At 34.1% G+C, this 18,575-nt stretch overlaps 1 protein-coding gene across 1 annotated transcript; it reads right to left on the bottom strand.

Moving 5' to 3' along the window:
• Positions 1 to 351: 351 nt before the first annotated feature.
• LOC110461820 lies at positions 352 to 14,182 on the bottom strand. Its single transcript, XM_021515507.1, has 11 exons — positions 13,988 to 14,182; positions 13,716 to 13,758; positions 11,699 to 11,980; positions 9,083 to 9,266; positions 8,485 to 8,555; positions 7,438 to 7,498; positions 6,791 to 7,284; positions 2,996 to 3,146; positions 2,486 to 2,613; positions 1,722 to 1,961; positions 352 to 633 (listed from the first exon to the last, which is right to left on the bottom strand). Exons 1-11 carry the CDS (start codon positions 14,057 to 14,059, stop codon positions 500 to 502), a joined length of 1,860 nt encoding a protein of 619 aa, XP_021371182.1. The 5' UTR covers positions 14,060 to 14,182; the 3' UTR covers positions 352 to 499.
• Between the last annotated feature and the right edge of the window lie 4,393 nt (positions 14,183 to 18,575).

Below are 18,575 nucleotides of genomic sequence, written 5' to 3'. Positions count from 1 at the left end.
TTGGATATATAAACACAAATTATGCAAGAGAAAAAACACATTTGTTATATTGATAATAAGCTGTGTTATGGTAAAGTAGAGGATGTTAATGCCACAAATAGGCAATAATTCAATTCTTCCGTCAAACATTATTAAACGATGTCTATTGAGCAGTATTGATGCAAACGTTTGTTCCTTGTAATCACTTCGTGTAGTAGGGGGGATGGTCTATTTCATATCATTGTGTACATCCAACAATTCTTTCACCAAGAGTAGAACATCTCTCACGCGGTACTATAGGATATTTAAAGACTTTTAGCATTTAAGGGGAAAGCAATTTTCTTTTTGGTGGGAGGGGGGATAGAACCATTGTTTAATTAAAAGTGTAGCCACAATACACTATTCATAAGTAATGCATTCAGAGAAGCAAAACAGACCTTGTAACAATATAGAAAAAACACGTTTCGACAATATTTACAATAGAAACATTCAATGAGATGGCGGCAACAAATGTCAGCAATCAGCCGAGACTTTGGGCGACAAGGTTCTTTGCATAGTTCGCCTCGTGCTCCAGGTAATTGGCGTTCTGTTCTAGCATCTGTGCGCGATGTGCTATATCGGTCAGCATCTGAAGCAGCAGACTTTTGGAGTAATCTGTAAAAGATCAATTTATCATATTACATCATTTTACTGCATAGTTATCATGTATATGTCTGACGGGAGAAGGCAATGCTAAGTTGTAGTAGCTTGTACCAAATACTTTTTTCAATCTCATTAGTATAGTTATTTTGATTGGATAGAAATATATATATATATTTCATTACAAATCACTATGAATGGTTTTGACCTTTTACAAGCCATAGATCACAATCTTGAACAAACTGTTTGTAAAGATGTATTGTCAGTGCCAACGCATTCTCCATTGACATGACATTTGTTCATAATCTCGGAGAAACAATGCACCACGTAAAAATAAATCAATTTTCAAATTTTCTTCTTCTAAATTCAAATTTCAAATTTTCTTCTTAATTCAAATTTCAAATTTTCTTCTTAATTCAAATTTCAAATTTTCTTCTCAATTCAAATTTCAATCCGTTACCTTAGAAACAATTGTTGAAAGCGCATTTAGAAACAAATGTACATCATCGTGATTTTTTTTACAATAATAATAATAGTCTTTATTTAAACTTGATGACATATTGAGTCAAAGACTCGTCTTCAAATGGGTCAAGCAATAAGTGAACAGTTTCGAATTTGGATAGATTTTGGGGCCAAATATTGTCAAAACCAGGTAAAAAATCATAACTTGGTGTGTTGGTAACAAAATATCGTACGTTTATTTTCAAAATTATCTCTCTAATCTCGCCATTGTCCACCATTTTGTTTTATATAAGTGTATTACAAGTAAATGGTGAGTGTAATCTTAAATTTGCTATATATGAAATAGGACAATCTTCTTTTAACTGTGTTTTCTTTTTGTTTCATATCAGCGTATAGAAACCTTATCTTCATTGTGAAGTTTATATTTTCTAGATTGTTAAGTGTAATTGTACGTTATCTCATATCAAGTATTCAGTATTTTGTATTCAGTTTTCATTTCTTGCTTGTTATGTGCTATTTTATGTTGACGTTTTGGTATTTACTTTCTCGTTTTGGTATTTACTATCTCGCTTGTTTGACATGGTTCTGTCATGGTTCATTAATAATGAGACATAGCTTGTGACGTTTTGCTTTACACTTACATCCATTAGTGGTGGAGGCCATGTAGTAGCCTGACGTGCTGTTTGTAGAGGATTCGTCTACACAAATACAGCAGCCGAAATAGTCATGACGGACGGAATGATTGCAGGTGTAGCAGGAATCGGCACTACATGTGTTATTGACATCGTACCGCATCACCTCGTAGTTCACGGAAAATCCAGACCGAGCAACCGACGAATCAGAGATGAAATGCAGTTTCAAAATATCACTTGTTGTATGCACTGGAATTAACAATTGTTCTTGTATGTATATACCATAACAACAATAACAACTCCTAAGGAACTGTTACCAAAATCATTTCTTTTAATCAACAATAGGATTTTCATATGGATCGTAAAAAAATTGTTATAACAACAATAACATCCTTATTTCAACTGCAGGACCATCAACTTTGTAAGAACTGTTACAACTAAAACAGTTTACATGTTATAACTAGTACCTTTCATGGTTTATTGCCAAACACAAGTATGTCATGTTCTGGTACAGCAAGATCAATGTATCACATGAGGTATTCCGTCTTTGCGTATTGCAGATTTATCTGCTCTTGTGAGCAGGTATTGATTGTTACGTAATTTGTTTGTGAGAGTAACGTCATCAATTTGTGAGAAAACGACGTAATTTTCTCACACAAACCAATGACGTAATAATCAATACCTGCTCACAAGAGAAGATAACTCTGCAATACGAAATATGTATGAGCTAACGCGTAACAATTGAAATTAAAGGTGTTCATGCTCAACCTTACCGTAATAGGTATGTGACGTGTTGACCAAACGGTCATCACACATGCGCACGCCACTGGTCTCATCAGAGCTAATTGTGAGAGAGTCGCATGAACATTCACCGCAATTTTCCATTTCGAAGAAACTAAACCTGTAACGTTGATCAGGAGAGCACTATTAGGTAGAGCAAGTCTTAATACATAATGTAATGGGGATTGGGTTAACGGACTGCCGTACGGGTTTGTTCATACAGTTTGTTATAGGTTTACAGAGAAAATGTAATTGGATTATTCTCTCAAACAAAATGGTGTGTGTATTTCGCAATATTGATCCTGTTGCCCTTAATAATTTCTTTTCTGAAATATCTTACTGTATTGAAAATCTAAATAATGACAAGCAAACATATTCATGAAGGTATTGACCTTTATACTGGTAGGTATATACTATATTGTATATGGTCTATGCCACATCACATGATACAACGTGTTAACTACTAATGAACAATCAGAAGACATTAGTTGGGTATAACGTACCTAAGAGCCACTGTTTTGACGGTCCCCAAGACTCCGCCCACGTCAATGTTGTACTCACAATTCCCATTGTTGGAGTACGAGTGTCCAGGTGCCCCCGGGGACATGATATTTCCAGTGGAACTGTAGAAGTATCCTCTCCCACACCCTTGGTCTGTAATACACACTTGTCAAACTTTAAGTTTCCTTAATATCGACTTAAATACCACTAATCATGGTTCAATGTTGGTTGGCATTGTTAACCCTCCTATAATCTGTATTACAATCACAATGAAGGCGGGATTTATCTTAGAAGGAAGTAATAACGATTGGAAACCCCTTACTACGGTCAGATCTATGCTTTTTTTTTTACAATAAATGTCAAACTTGAACGAAAAGCAGACATTGCATGCATATATTTTAATCATGACATACTGACAAGAGAGCAAGTACTACCGTGATGCCAGTACAAATGCACTATCACTCCCAGATGACAATTAAGATATTTTTGAAATACACTGTATTAAATGTAGAGAGCATATCCCTGTTAATACATCGTGAGTGAAATACCTTGTTAAACATGAAAAGCACATGGTGTACAGTGTTATAAATCGCTTGATGTATTTAATTTCATTCATAAAAAACATACATTAAAAAAAAAATGAAATAAAGAAAAGTATCGATTTCATTTAGATTGTCTGTCACTGGGAGACTTAATTCAGACAAAATGTAAAAAGTTGTTGTTTAACAAGATGACAACTCCTAGATAATGCAACTGTGTAATGATGTGTGAAGATGAATAGGACTTATTTAGATACTTTTGAATAAGTTTATGTGTGTTATGTTGACGAAGATCTGTTACAGTAAAACAGTTTACCAGTAATGTATTGTAAGTCGACATAAACTCTACGTGTCCTTAATACATCTGCATGTCATTACGTGACTATCATGTGCTAGTTTTATTCTCCAGTGAAGTTTTATATGCATTGAAGGTCATAGGTACAGGAGTAGGTCAGTAAAACTCATTTCTAATGCATGATGTATTGACACCCCGTGTTTGTAGATCATATACATCATAACGAAGAAGGTATTCACAGGAAGATTATTGATGTGCTATAGGTTAATGTTAAATATTTGATTAATATTGACCGAGACTTGATGCATAACACACATTCCCCCTCTCAAAAGGTCTTACGCCAACCAAAACAATTGATTCTGAAAAGTAACTGTGTGTGTATTGCAGTGTATAGATGAAATAAGAGTGGTACATGTAACTCCTGGGAAACTAAGTCAATTAAATTTGATGATATTGCATGTGTATTGTTTTCATTACACCAATTGCAACGGAATATACATGAAATGTTGGTTGTTGTTGTTCCTTTCTGGGGTTTTGCGTTTTATCAATTTCTAACTTCGTTTTTTTCTGGTATGTTTACGGTCTTAATAACGTGGCATTAATTTATTATAAATCATAATCACTTTCATCTCAATTATTCAATTCATGTCAAATATTGAACGAAGAAATGATGGTAAAATTCCTAATTCTGCTGTTGTTAGGTATATAATATTGTATGTTAGGTATATGTTATTGCATGTTAGGTATATGTTATTGTATGTTAGGTATATGTTATTGTATGTTTGGTATATGTTATTGTATGTTTGGTATATATTAATGTATGGTAGGTATATGTTATTGTATGTTAGGTATATATAAATGTATGTTAGGTATATGTTATTGTATGTTAGGTATATATAAATGTATGTTTAGTATATGTTATTGTATGTTTGGTATATGCTATTGTATATTTGGTAAATGTTATTGTATGTTAAATATATGTTATTGTATGTTTGGTATATATAAATGTATGTTAGGTATATGTTATTGTATGTTTGGTATATGTTATTGTATGTTTGGTATATGCTATTGTATATTTGGTAAATGTTATTGTATGTTAGGTATATACAAATGTATGGTAGGTATATGCTATTGTATGTTAGGTATATACAAATGTATGGTAGGTATATGCTATTGTATGTTAGGTATATACAAATGTTTGTTAGGTTATTGTTATTGTGTGTTAGGTATATGCTATGGTATATTTGGTATATGTTATTGTATGTTAGGTATATGCTATTGTATGTCAGGTATATACTAATGTATGTTAGGTATATATTATTGTATGTTTGGTATATGCTAATGTATGTTTGGTATATTTTATTGTATGTTAGGTAAATGTTATTGTATGTTATGTATATGTTATTGTATGTTTGGTATATGTTATTATATGTTAGGAATATGATATTGTATGTTTGGTATATATTCATGTATGTTAGGTATATGTTATTGTATGTTTGGTATATGTTATTGTATGTTAGGTATATGTTATTATATGTTCGGAATATGTTATTGTATGTTTGGTATATATTCATGTATGTTAGGTATATGTTATTGTATGTTTGGTATATGTTATTGTATGTTTGGTATATATTCATGTATGTTTGTTATATGTTATTGTATATTAGGTATATGTTATTGTATGTTAGGTATATGTTGTTGTATGTTAGGTATATGTTATTGTATGTTTGGTATATATTGATATATGTTTGGTATATTTTATTGTATGTTTGATTTATATTTATGTATCTTTCGTATATGTTTATATTCTCTCAAACCCTACATGAGCAATACAATAAATGAAAATCAAAATTTAATTATGTATGATTGGTTTATCTTAGGATCTTTCTCAGTCAGTCTTTCTTGAAGATTTCATCGTAACACCTGGACTGTGCTGTCTTCAACTTGATACGTATATCATTATACAATTTTAATTTGTTGTTGTCCATTACAGATTTATTAACCCTGATTTTATAAATATAACAAAAGTCATCTCCCTTACACCCAACTCCTCCTTTAATTCATATTATGTTGTTCGTTGCAGAATTATTTATATGTGATTATATAAATGCGTTGAAAGCTATCTCACTTACCCCCTACACATCCTTTAGTTTATTCATGATAAGTTAAAAACATATCTTTAAATTTACTCTTGAGCTCATACTTGGAGGTGGACCTATTGACTTTTGTCTAGACGTGATGGAATACACGTTTGGTTGAAATGAAAACATTTGCAGACAACACAGCTAAAAATGACTTCTATTATCCTATCAAATTTATGAAATTGTCTTAAATTCTTTTTATGACTTATCAATTTTAACGGATGGTTATTTATATTTATTGTAAATGAAACTTGTTTCTTTGAAATATTAATATATTTATCAATTTTCTTAAGGAAAACATCAATCAATAATGTCCTTTATAAAATCTCTTATTATCAATTAAAGATGAATTTAAAAGAATCAAAGGAACAAAAAACCTTAAAACCCCACATTTTTGTCCAAATTACCTAATACAGAAAGATACGATACGAAACAGAATGGAACGTGTGCTGTATTTGTTTTAGTTTTACCGTGTGCTGTATTATTTTTAGTATTGCCGTGAGCTGTATTAGTTTTAGTATTGCCGTGTGCTGTATTTGTTTTAGTATTACCGTGTGCTGTATTAGTTTTAGTATTACCGTTTGCTGTATTAGTTAAAGAATTACGATGTGCTGTATGAGTTTTATGAATGTTAACAGGGATGTAACAGTTTTCTGCAGTTTTAAACATTGTTAAAAAATCTTAATATAAAATGAACTTTATACATTTTTTCATTGGCGAATTTGGCATCTGCATATCTAAAAGAAACATGCGTATTTCATGATTCTGATTTAATCAACCTATATATTAAGCAGGAAAGAGGTAAGATACAAGTAGTGTTACCATATCCAGCAGTGGTCGTTTCCCAATGAACGTTTGGCATGGTGCTACTTTGTCTCCACCACGGATAATAGCTTGTTGTGCTTGCGGGTCGCCAAGGGCGATAGCTGGTCGTTTCTGTGTTCCAAGGACGGCGACTTGTTGGTTGCCAAGGACGATAACTGGTTGTGCGCAAAGGATGATAACCAGTTGTGCGCCAAGGATGATAACTGGTTGTGCGCCAAGGATGATAACCGGTTGTCTGCCAAGGACGATAACTGGTTGTACGCCTAGGATAATAACCGGTTGTCTGCCAAGGACGATAACTGGTTGTACGCCCAGGATAATAACCGGTTGTCTGCCAAGGACGATAACTGGTTGTACGCATAGGATGATAACTGTTTGATTGATGGTTCCATGGTATATAGCTAGTGGTTGTCCCCTGCATCCAGGTGCCACTGACCGTTGTTTGCTGGTTGTGTACGCAGTAGCAATGCGTACACTTATAGCTACTGTAACTGTAAGGTAACAATACTTGTATCAGTCAATGTATCATTATCAAAGGTATTTGTGTATGTGTTCGTCAATATTCATGGTCATGGAAAATTTATATAACAAAAGATGCTTAAATATAAATTCCAACTCGTAATATAGAAATATGGTTCACTCACTCGTACTGCCTGTGGAAGCCATAGGGACATGCCGGACAAAAGACAGGTGGACACACGCTGGCTAAACGAAAATTATGTAAACGTTACCTATTTAGTTTAGCAGAGACAAAAACGGTTATTTAAATCGCCACACATCAATTATATGTATTCTTCACTGTAGAGAAAATCATCACGGACAAAATACCATTATTCAATCATCACGAAGTTCATATAATTGTGTCTGGACTTGAACTACAACATTTAAGTTCCTTCTTGATGCATTGTTAGTCCCATTTGGTTTTATCAAGGAAACCTTCATTTTCGGCTTATTTAATCAAAATAGTATCAGTAGTAGGGTAGATAATATCATAATTCTAATTATAAAGCAATACATTTATAAATTGAGATATTTACAAATGTCATTGTCGGTAGTTGCACTTAAGAACCTTATCAAGAACACATATTATTTTCAGAGATATATTGCTGTTTAATACTGATTGGAAATAATGTGAAGACTACTTGATATTAGTTAAACCCTGTCTTTGTCAAAATATGTACACGTCTTTAGAATTATCTTACATACACGTGTACTTCTTAATACCTATGTAAAACTCCTTGACCTTTCCAACACACATATAGCGTCTTTGTTCCCCCCCCTCCCCCCTCCCCCCATTTTTTCTCTCTCTCTCTCTAGTCTTACCTTTCCTTCTATACCTCTAGGACCTGCTCTAACCTTTTTTCTGCCACTTCTAAACAATGCTTATATATAACGGATACAATTTAGCTGTAGTTTAATTTGACATAAACATAATTACTAAGAAAATTATACCTGGAAAGAATAGAGAGGTACCATGGCCAGATCTACAATTTATTATCATTGAATGTATAATGAATGAATGGTAATGTGTGAGAGTAATAATGTTTATGTTTGATATGTTTGCATTGTTATAAACTTGGGGGGAAAATGACCAAAAGATAAAAAAAAAAAATGCAAAACGGAAGGGTACACCATTTACTATTGGGAAAATCAAATATATACAACATAACCAGGAAATGAAGTATACTCACTCATTTGGTATCGTGGGGTAGTGTTTTGCTGGTATTTGCTACAGAAACAGTATGGACAAACGCTCGTGTAGCTGTGGATATATTGAAAAGTAAAATGATATATAACATACCGACAACACATAAGGGCAAGATATACCTCAGCGTAAACATACATAGGAAAAATATAACATACCGTCAACACATAAGGACAAAATAAACTTCAGCGTAATCATACATAGGAAAAAGTATAACATACCGTCAACACATAAGGACAAAATATACCTCAGCGTAAACATACATAGGAAAAGTATAACATACCGTCAACACATAAAGACAAAATATACTTCAGCGTAAACATACAAAGGAAAAAGTATAACATACCGTCAACACATAAAGACAAAATATACCTCAGCGTAAAACATACAAAGGAAAAGTATAACATACCGTCAACACATAAAGACAAAATATACTTCAGCGAAAACATACAAAGGAAAAGTATAACATACCGTCAACACATAAGGACAAAATATTCTTCAGCGAAAACATACATAGGAAAAGTATAACATACCGTCAACACATAAGGACAAAATATACAGATCATTTTCTAACGAGCACTTACTCGTATTCTGGGGTCTGTCCCACTTCACAGTACGGGCATGACACAGGAGGACAGACAGACCCTCCGGTCAGGAACGAATCATTGCCTGCCCTCTGAGTGATCTCATACGTTGCGTAAAATCCCGGACGTCGCTGGTCAGAATTAGACTGGAATGTTATCCACACGTAGTTGTCCAAATTGTCCACTACAAAAATATAGTCTTCTAACTTAAAATCAGAGTCAACATATGAATGTCAAATTTAACAATTTCCCACCTTTTAACGACAACCTCAAGTCATATTTCAGCATATTCAAACAGCTCAACATATGAGCGCAAAATGACGTACAATTATAGAAGGACAGCAATCAGCAAAAAATGCGTTAGTCAAAATATAGGTATCGACGCATTTTTTTCAAATAATAATTACCTTTATTTCAAATTTAATGGTCTATGTTTAAAATCAGCCATAAAGAAATTATATCGAAAACAAAAAAACTAAAAAAAATTGGATGGAAGTTCTACTTCTTAGATGGTAGATATTTATTTACTGTGGATACCCTCGAACGTTATTTTAATCATAACTACCTAGGCAACCAAAAAAAGTGAAGTTGTTTTTGAATGATGGACCATAATATCGCCAAACTGAAATTTTTGTCGCTAAATCTGAAAAAGTGTCGCCATTTGGCGATTTGGCGATCGTTAATGCGAGCCCTTGGTACATGTATTGGACAGAGACGGACACTTGTTATAAAATTATATATGAATTAGCATCACAATCATGAACAATAGTTACAAATAGTTGGGACGTTAGATTTATCAGAGAAATAATGAAAATGTATGTACATTGTAATATGGAATAGGTGCTACCTAGAGGCGAACGCTAAATAAAATTATACTGTATACATTTTGATTCATGGAATGAAATAGGGTTACCACCTGATAATAGTTTAAGAGTAATCATTAATATTTCAGACGATATCGTATCGCACACAGAGGTTCAATTTTGTATTGAAAGCTGCTGGTACATTATATAATTCAATGGAATAGACATGTTCATGTATCCCTATGTAATGTAGTATGGACCATAGTTTAATTCGTATAATAATGACTGCATGTGTTACGGTATATTACGGTTTATAATGTTAAATAGGACGTTAGCTGATTAAATTATATATGCCAATTTAACAGGAGAGGGAATCTGCACGGCCAGACCGGGGTTCGAACTCCTGACGGACGCTCTACCAATTGAGCTATCTGGTCGCCCGATCGACCCAGAAGTTTAGTTCTGCTACACCGATTTAAACCGTAACTATCTCTTGCCACGTGGAGCATTTTTCATTTTTATTTCTTAATCATCAAATGACAACATAATAAAGCAAAGTTGCACCTTCAAACATGACATATGAAAATTCTTAAATGGATATATAGATAGACCTCCTACGATGACTAGATACACAAACATATGTGTCTTGTTCAAAGCATTACACACAATCTTATATTATGGTTCCATTATTTAGAGTTATCGAATATTTATATAAACAAGATTTTTTTTATTTATTATGTGTGTGTGTGTGTGTGTGTGGGGGGGGGGGTCCCTGTTTTAACCAAATGACGAGTTAATACAAATGACGTTATCACCATATGAGCACTTCAATGCGCAATTTCCATTATTTGAGTCGATTGTTGTGATGACATTTTGTTATTTACAACCTCTTCACAAGGAATTAAAAGGATATGCATGCATGTGAATATCGTATTTGGTAAATGCATTTTTTACCAAGTTGTCCTATATTCTGCGATGTAATAATATCGTTTAGTACAGTATATATACGATATAGGTCAATTTGGCTTCTCATGATGATCACGGGATTTCCAGTACGAACCCGAGTTTGTAGACTCAACGAAAATGAAAAATACACACCTTCAACTCTTCTCCTGACATATGCATGTATCTTGCGTAATGTTGTTCTTTTATATGGACTTAAGACCGGATTTCTTACACACAAACAATATGATACTTTTCGATGATGATGGCGTTGTTATTTTTACAACCTGATCGGCTCATACTGAATTTGATTAAGATTGGCGATTAATGATTGGCGACATACAACAGTCTTTATTTATTAGATAAAAATCTCACGTGAAATTTTCAAAATAAACTTTTCAGAGAAATTGTGTAGATTGCCATTATACTTTTCCTTTCAAGGATCCATTACAAAATGTTATTATTTACTTTAATATATCAATAGCAACGATTAATTGATACAACTGGTTTCTGATGAAAAGCAAATGTATATGACGGAATGACAATATCTGAAATATATTGTTGTAACAACAGCGTTATTGAACTTTATATATTTCAGGTTTACATATGCACGAAAAAGCGCGTAAAGAAAACAAAACATGTCAAGATACATGGAAGAAAAAACGAATGTGTCCCAAAATAAATGCATTCGACAAAGCAATGTGTAGGTATTAATTTTACTTTTTGTGCCCCATATAGGTAATGTGGTGATACATTATCTATCTTTATTAATGTGCTAGAATTAATTGTTTGGATCTTTGCGTAATCACCATGGTGCTACCGACTTATATAAATATTAAAGAACGTCGTCAGTCCTTAAGGTCTTACTTACGGTACACCCGTCCGTCACCATTAGGAAGGGCGGCTCCACAATACTTCAACGGTTTGGCTAGTTTGTAGTTTTCTATCATAAGGTAGTCACAATTGCAATTGCTGCAGGACTCCAAATCAAATATCTTGAAGTTTATTTCCAAATCACTCTTCTCTGTGCCTAGATAGATATCATACCGGAAGCGGTAGTTGTTTGGATAGTTGCCAGGGTAAGCAGGGCTCATGATAACGCCCAGTCGGTCTCTACTTGTGGTTCCGGCATATCCGCGCGTGGTGGTGTATGCTGTCGGTAAAAAAAACCCAGATCGACTGTATTACTACAAGACTTCTGTTCACAGTTACTCACCTGTACAGAAAATGAATAACACAAAAGGATAAGCAAAGCTGTCCGTTCTAAAATTAAATTATACTTTTCCAACATCATTCAATGATACATTAATTTTCTTATTAGTTACAAACTGTAATGTAAAGCTATGTGTTATTAAAAACGAAGAATAAAAAGCTACGTTCAAATAACGTTCGACAGAGTTACCAGTAAATATAAAATGAAATTCATGAAAAAGTTTTTTAAAAACATGGTAAGATACAATGTAGTTAACAGACCACAAACACTGTATAAAACTATCATCTTTATTGTTCTATGACGGGTTTTCCATAATTACGCCTAGACATTACTGTTATTGTATCGGCGCAATAAATAAAATTGGATGACGTCATATTTACACCTTGACGATATTACAGATAAACAGATTCAGTAAGCATGCCTCCTACGATATAAAACATACTGATTATTGATCGAAGAAGGATCTTACCAAATAACATGTTGTAATCACGTGCATATGGCATGTACATTACATGTATATTGCATGCTAGAGGCATTAAAAGACAAATATACTAGTAGTATGTTGCATTTCTTCGATACTTTCGCTATATTATATGCAACTGATACATCTGACCGAGTCATTAGTTACCAACTACACTAGTGCTATGCGACACATCATTGATAAGGGCTTTGATTGGCAAGTTTATGTACAAGAAGTGTATGTAAACAACATATAATCGATGAGACACGAGTAGGAATTTTTTAGAAATTATCACGATATAGAATATATAGCTGGAATATTTAACATAGTAAGAAATTTACAAACATAATCCTCCCATCGTCATACCTTCCATTTTAAATACATTTCCAGAGGAAAGACACTTGGTTCAAATCAGTGCGTTAAGGTTGTTTTCTTATCAGTAAATCCGTGTTCTAGTGACAAATGTATGTGATGGTAAATCATCTAGGCATATTGACACTCGATAGTCACTCGGGCTGATAAAAGTTCAAGGCGATCTAGGAACCACAGTTCTGAGAGGTATATTTATCTAGGTTTCCTTACATATAATATTATCGGTCTCTGAAATACAATATTAAAAAACAGATATAGTTTTGCGTATTTGATAACAGATTTGGTACAATTTCCGTCTTTGAGATTTCAGTGTTGTCCCAGACCAAATACAGAGCAATGATATTGCCTCGATTGTTCCATATAATCAAACCATAGGAACCAGCAAGAAAATGGGGTCGGAACTATTGTTTGTATGTAGCTGCCAATTCACAAACTTGACGAAGAACTATATTGTTTTGGATTTTTCCTGATGTGTTACATGTTATTGTAAGTTTTAAAAAAGGTCGGTGGTATTCCTTAAACTATCATATACACATATATGAAATATCGATCTCTTCTTTGTCCCCTTGTTAAAACTTATGTCATGTTCGTTTTTGAAAAAAGCGTTTGCAATCAAACATTTCTGATCAAATATAACCCATGAACAAACTGGTCTGCAATTTTAATAGAAAACCCAGGGTACTTTAGGCAGACACTGCAAAATTAATCTGGGCAAAATAATTCACCAAAATAGTTCTGTTCCGACAAACTGACCGTTCGACCCCTGAATTAACCAGAAAATTTGAATGAACACTGTAGTTAATGCAGATTATATATGATATATCTGAGTGTGGGAGAAAGTACCAGCTCTGTCACTAGGATCTTCTTTGCCATTCTGTCTCTCGTCCTACAACAGAAATACGACAATTCAATTTATTGTATCAGTCATAAGCATCTATCAAGCAAAAACGCGGTTTTTTTCAGGAACATATGCAATGAATCCTTGTGTGAATTCTATGAGAAAATAACGTATGAATTTGATATGAAAAGAGGAAAAACGTTGAATTAACTTGCTTGTTTTTTCACATGAGAATGAACAACACCTTTATGGTCGATTCTAATACAATTTAAGTTACCTCCTCTCCATGGATCCCCGTAACAAACAGCAGTACCAAACAAAGAAATAGTCGGATGTCCGAGAACCCCATCCCTGTCGGAATATTAGTTTCTACCCTCACACCAACAAGAGGGCGCCGTTCATTGACATGTGTAAATCCGCTCGTCACTTATATACCGGGTAGGTACTCGACATTAGCAAGACTTGGTGATATGGCAATGCCGACCTGCTCCCCGGTCCTCTCAGGGTCTGATAACCTACTTTTACGCTTAATTCTGATTCATCTATTTACACAAAAACAAATTGTTTAGTGTTACAAATAATCCCATAGCTACACCAAAATGTATGGGTAAAACGTTTGGTTCGATTTAAGCACATCATTTACAAGTGTTTATGCTAAGCAAAAATAAATGAACAAACTTATTTATATATTGTCAACACATTCAATAACTAATTAAAATGACACTGATAGATCCAATTAGCACCAATTACAGCAATAATTTACTATTCAAAAATATTGTATCCAAATATGCAGCTATTCCATTTTAAAAAAGCTATAGAAACGAGGGCCGCGGTGGCCAAGTGGTTAAGGCGTTTGACATTTTTGCTACCACTAGCCCTCCACCACAGGGTCGCGGGTTCGAGACCTACGTGGTGCAGTCGCCATGGACTGGCCGTTGGTCGGTGGGTTTTTCCGGGAACTCCGGCTTTCCTCCACCTTCAAAACCTGGCACGTCCTTCAATGGCCATAGCTGTTAATAGGACGTAACACACAAACAACCTAAATGCTACAGAGACGTAAAAGTTGCCTACTTTTAGTAACATCGCATAATTGTTTTGCATTCTGATTTTGTATTTTGTATTTATACAAGAGCATGAGATAAGAAGGTTACCAAATATTGCAATGCCACATTGAAAGTTTTTGATGTTTTTCATCGTTTTTGCCTTTGTCCCCAGATACCACAAGCTTGTAATTTTACTTACAGCAGACTCCTTTTCTTCAGTTCAATCATACCATGTACCTTCAGCATAAAAACAATGGTCACATCATTACCAAAGTCTATGATAAGCACGACTTCTTTAAGTCCACAATCGTTAACCTCCCTTTTCTTTCAGTAGTTAAATGTCTGCCTACTCTATGGCACAGATATATCAGTCCAGGCCCCGCTTGTATACATTTTCCCAACTCTAAGATTCCCCTTAAACAATACATTGCTTGAGGTTTATTCAAGTGGTCACAGTTCCTGTAAGTATCCTCTACTTTGAAGAATGTGTAAGGTCGTCATGATAGCAACTGTCTTATGTAAGAACAATCCGTGTCAAACATAATAAAATATTTGTTTACTATATCTGGAATAGTTATTGACTCGAACTATTTCTGGTATTTGACAGGAGACATCAAGAACAGTATAATAATATCACAACGGATACAGGAAACGCTTACCCGTCTGGATTGTGGGTTTTCTGTCGAGGTCCACGAGACTTTTCCTTTTGCTTTGTTGGCTGTAACGACTATGAGTGTTTGGTTTGTACACTGACAATGCAACAATCTGCTGGTATCTCATTTGACAATAGATCTCAAAAATCACAAGGAACAGACGAAAGGGTTGAATCAATCGTGATATCGTTAAAACGTATTTCTTTTATGAAACCTGACGCTGTTTTGTTGTAACATTGTTAAAATTACATTATTAAGCGAATATGTTATACCTTATAAGAAATTTCTTAACATGTTTTTTCGAATTCAAGGGAAAAGGCGAAAGGGATAACATGTTTAAGAAACAATTGTCAAAAATACTCTTCAGAACAGATTTGTGTTAAATGTTTTACACAGAAAAAAATGTGTAGTTTCATAACCTTTCCCATGAATTAAGCATTGCACTATCTATTGATTACAGATTCGTTCTCTTCTATTCCATTCTAGTTTAAAACACAACCGACTTAAGTTATGAGTCAGGCTGAGAATAGAAAGGCAAAGGTAATGTGTTGACTTTAACAAGTACAATGGTTTACTAACACAGGTTTTTCGCTATATATTCCATGTTATATCACGTGTCAGACTTTGTATCTCGAGCACTCGGTCCACACGTGGCTTTCGACGCCAAAGAGACTATTTCCAGCAATGTTAAAATAACATAGGAGCCTGCCCCCTCATAACTTACATTACAGTAGTGCTACGAGATTTATGCTGCTGTATTCACTTTTTTAATTCCTTATACATCTGGAGTTACTACTTTTAATCACTCTGCTAATTATTAAGATGATTAATTAACCTAATTACAGCATGGGGGTCGAAAAATGGAATATCAGCATGAAAGTATTTTTCTAGAAAAAAATCATATTTTTTGCATCAGTATCCACTCAAAAGATCATTTTCTTTCAGGTGGTGCTAAAGTAATACATTTATCATCTAGAATGTGACGATAATCAAACAATTTGTGAACATTTTAATGTAAAACACAGGACTTTTCATTCTTATTATTCTTGTATACCAAAACTTTTCATAGTATAAAGAAGTAGTGTTATTTCAAATATGTCTGCAAAAATTAAGTCCAAAAATAGTAGTGGAATGTATTCATTTCGCACAAAAAAGTACCCTGTGCACCCATAAAGGTAAGGACCTAAGACACCTCCCTGGACTCCACCAGAACGAAATGAACCTGATTTTAGATAATTGGTAGTGGAATTCTTTGCAAGCCTACAATACACCTTTCAGTACATGTTAGGTCACAAAATAGTCCGAATTCGATATGCTTCATTTGTTAACAAGCAATTTTGAGATAAATGTAATATCCTTGTCACTTGTTAGAATTCGCTCTCATACATTTTGCTATCATTTTTTACACATTTTATCATCAGAGTTTTTGTTTTTGCCATGTTTTTAGGGAATATTTCCTACTCATTTGTTAATATTCATCTCATAATAAAGGGTACATGTATTGGTGAAGGTTGCCATCGTATCATCGAGAACTCTCGTAAGAGTAAAGGTACAAGAAACGTAAAAACAAAAACCACAATATAAATGGCATTTGGATGTTTAAATGAAGATGCTAGTATTTGTCCGCAGTGCTACATAAGGTATCTGCGCTAAAGATAATCTGAAACAGAACGTTTGGAAGATAAAACTACTAATAGTTGTCCTTTCTTTACAATCCATGTTTTAAGGGTCCTGTTCGCACCTGAATGCATCTTCACTCACTTGTCCTGAGCTCAGTTTTGAATATTTGAAGATTATAACGTGCGTCACCTACCTGTTATCATAAGCTCCAGGCCATGTCAGTGAACATCCTAGTGATGATGGAGATTATGAAATATGGGTGTATCAGCACTCTCAAGACCTCAACCGTTGTCAGATTCGTTTCAGACACAAAAGCCAGAATGAATATAATGTTTCGTTTCAGTATAGCACGGCACCAAATGATAATAATCCAATAAAAGATTACTACTGCCAAATGCCCAGTTGGTCAAAGAACTATGGGAATGTGTGCTCATACATCAAGTATATTTTAGTATCTTGGCTATCATAGCAATCTTCAAAATCAAGAACAGTCGCAGCCAAGGGCTAAGAAGTTTCGACAAAGCTTGACATAAGCTGTTTTCTTGTGAGTCTAGAATCATGAATCACCAGTTTAATTGTTTCAAGTCTGTCATTCGAACACATTTCAAACCGTTGCATCTTACAAAATATTGTCCGTAAATGTCTTCAGCTGTTAATAGAGCGTTTTACGGTAAAATGTATATAAAAAACAAAGTAACAAACAAACACACACTCTCTGAATTCCATTGATATTGCTTGAAAGTTTTTTGGGAATCTGACAACTGATTAGGCAGTAGAGCGGATGTTTTGGTGGCCATCTTGAAAAGGAATAAACCAACGAATCTTTTCCAAACATCTTCTCTGTTGATTCCATCCTTGTGTATTCCATCTAAACCGAAACAAATAGTTTTCTTCTTTTCTGTCAGCTTTCAGTCATAATGATTAAACTATACACATAGCCATGAATTATGATGTATAGACCATATGGCAATTTGATCCCGTATTTGAATATGTTCCACCACATATTTTGGATTGATGCTTTTGTCGTTTATAGTTCATGACCTAGTTCTTCTTTCATCAAAATATGTTTGGTATAAAAAAGTTATTAGATACTTTTATTCTAATTTGAACATGTTTTTGTCTGGAAAATAGCATTGCTTGAGATGGCTTCTGACTGTTGATTTGCCTGTAAATATTTCACATGTATGGAGTTATAAATCTGTACAGTGGTAATATACTTCACTTCTGTGCAATCGGTTTTACCGTCCAGAAACTAGATTAGGTTATCTAGGTCATGGTCTCTCTCAGGTGTTGGTCCACGTACACTTTTCATTCTTTGGTCTCCAGTTGTTGTCACGTATTACATGTCGGTGTTAATAGATATCTGCTACCTTATACACTATACCCGAGTTAGAGTTAAGGATGTATGCTACCTTATACATAATACCCGAGTTAGTGTTAAGGTTGTATGCTACCTTATACATTATACCCGAGGAAGAGTTAAGGATGTATGCTACCTTATACATTATACCCGAGTTATTGTTAAGGTTGTATGCTACCTTATACATAA

The sequence above is a fragment of the Mizuhopecten yessoensis genome, unplaced genomic scaffold (assembly GCF_002113885.1).
Source record: "Mizuhopecten yessoensis strain PY_sf001 unplaced genomic scaffold, ASM211388v2 scaffold10685, whole genome shotgun sequence".
NCBI lineage: Eukaryota > Metazoa > Mollusca > Bivalvia > Pectinida > Pectinidae > Mizuhopecten > Mizuhopecten yessoensis.
The sequence above is the reverse complement of the archived record's forward strand: the minus strand, read 5'-3'. Positions and strand labels throughout refer to the sequence as shown.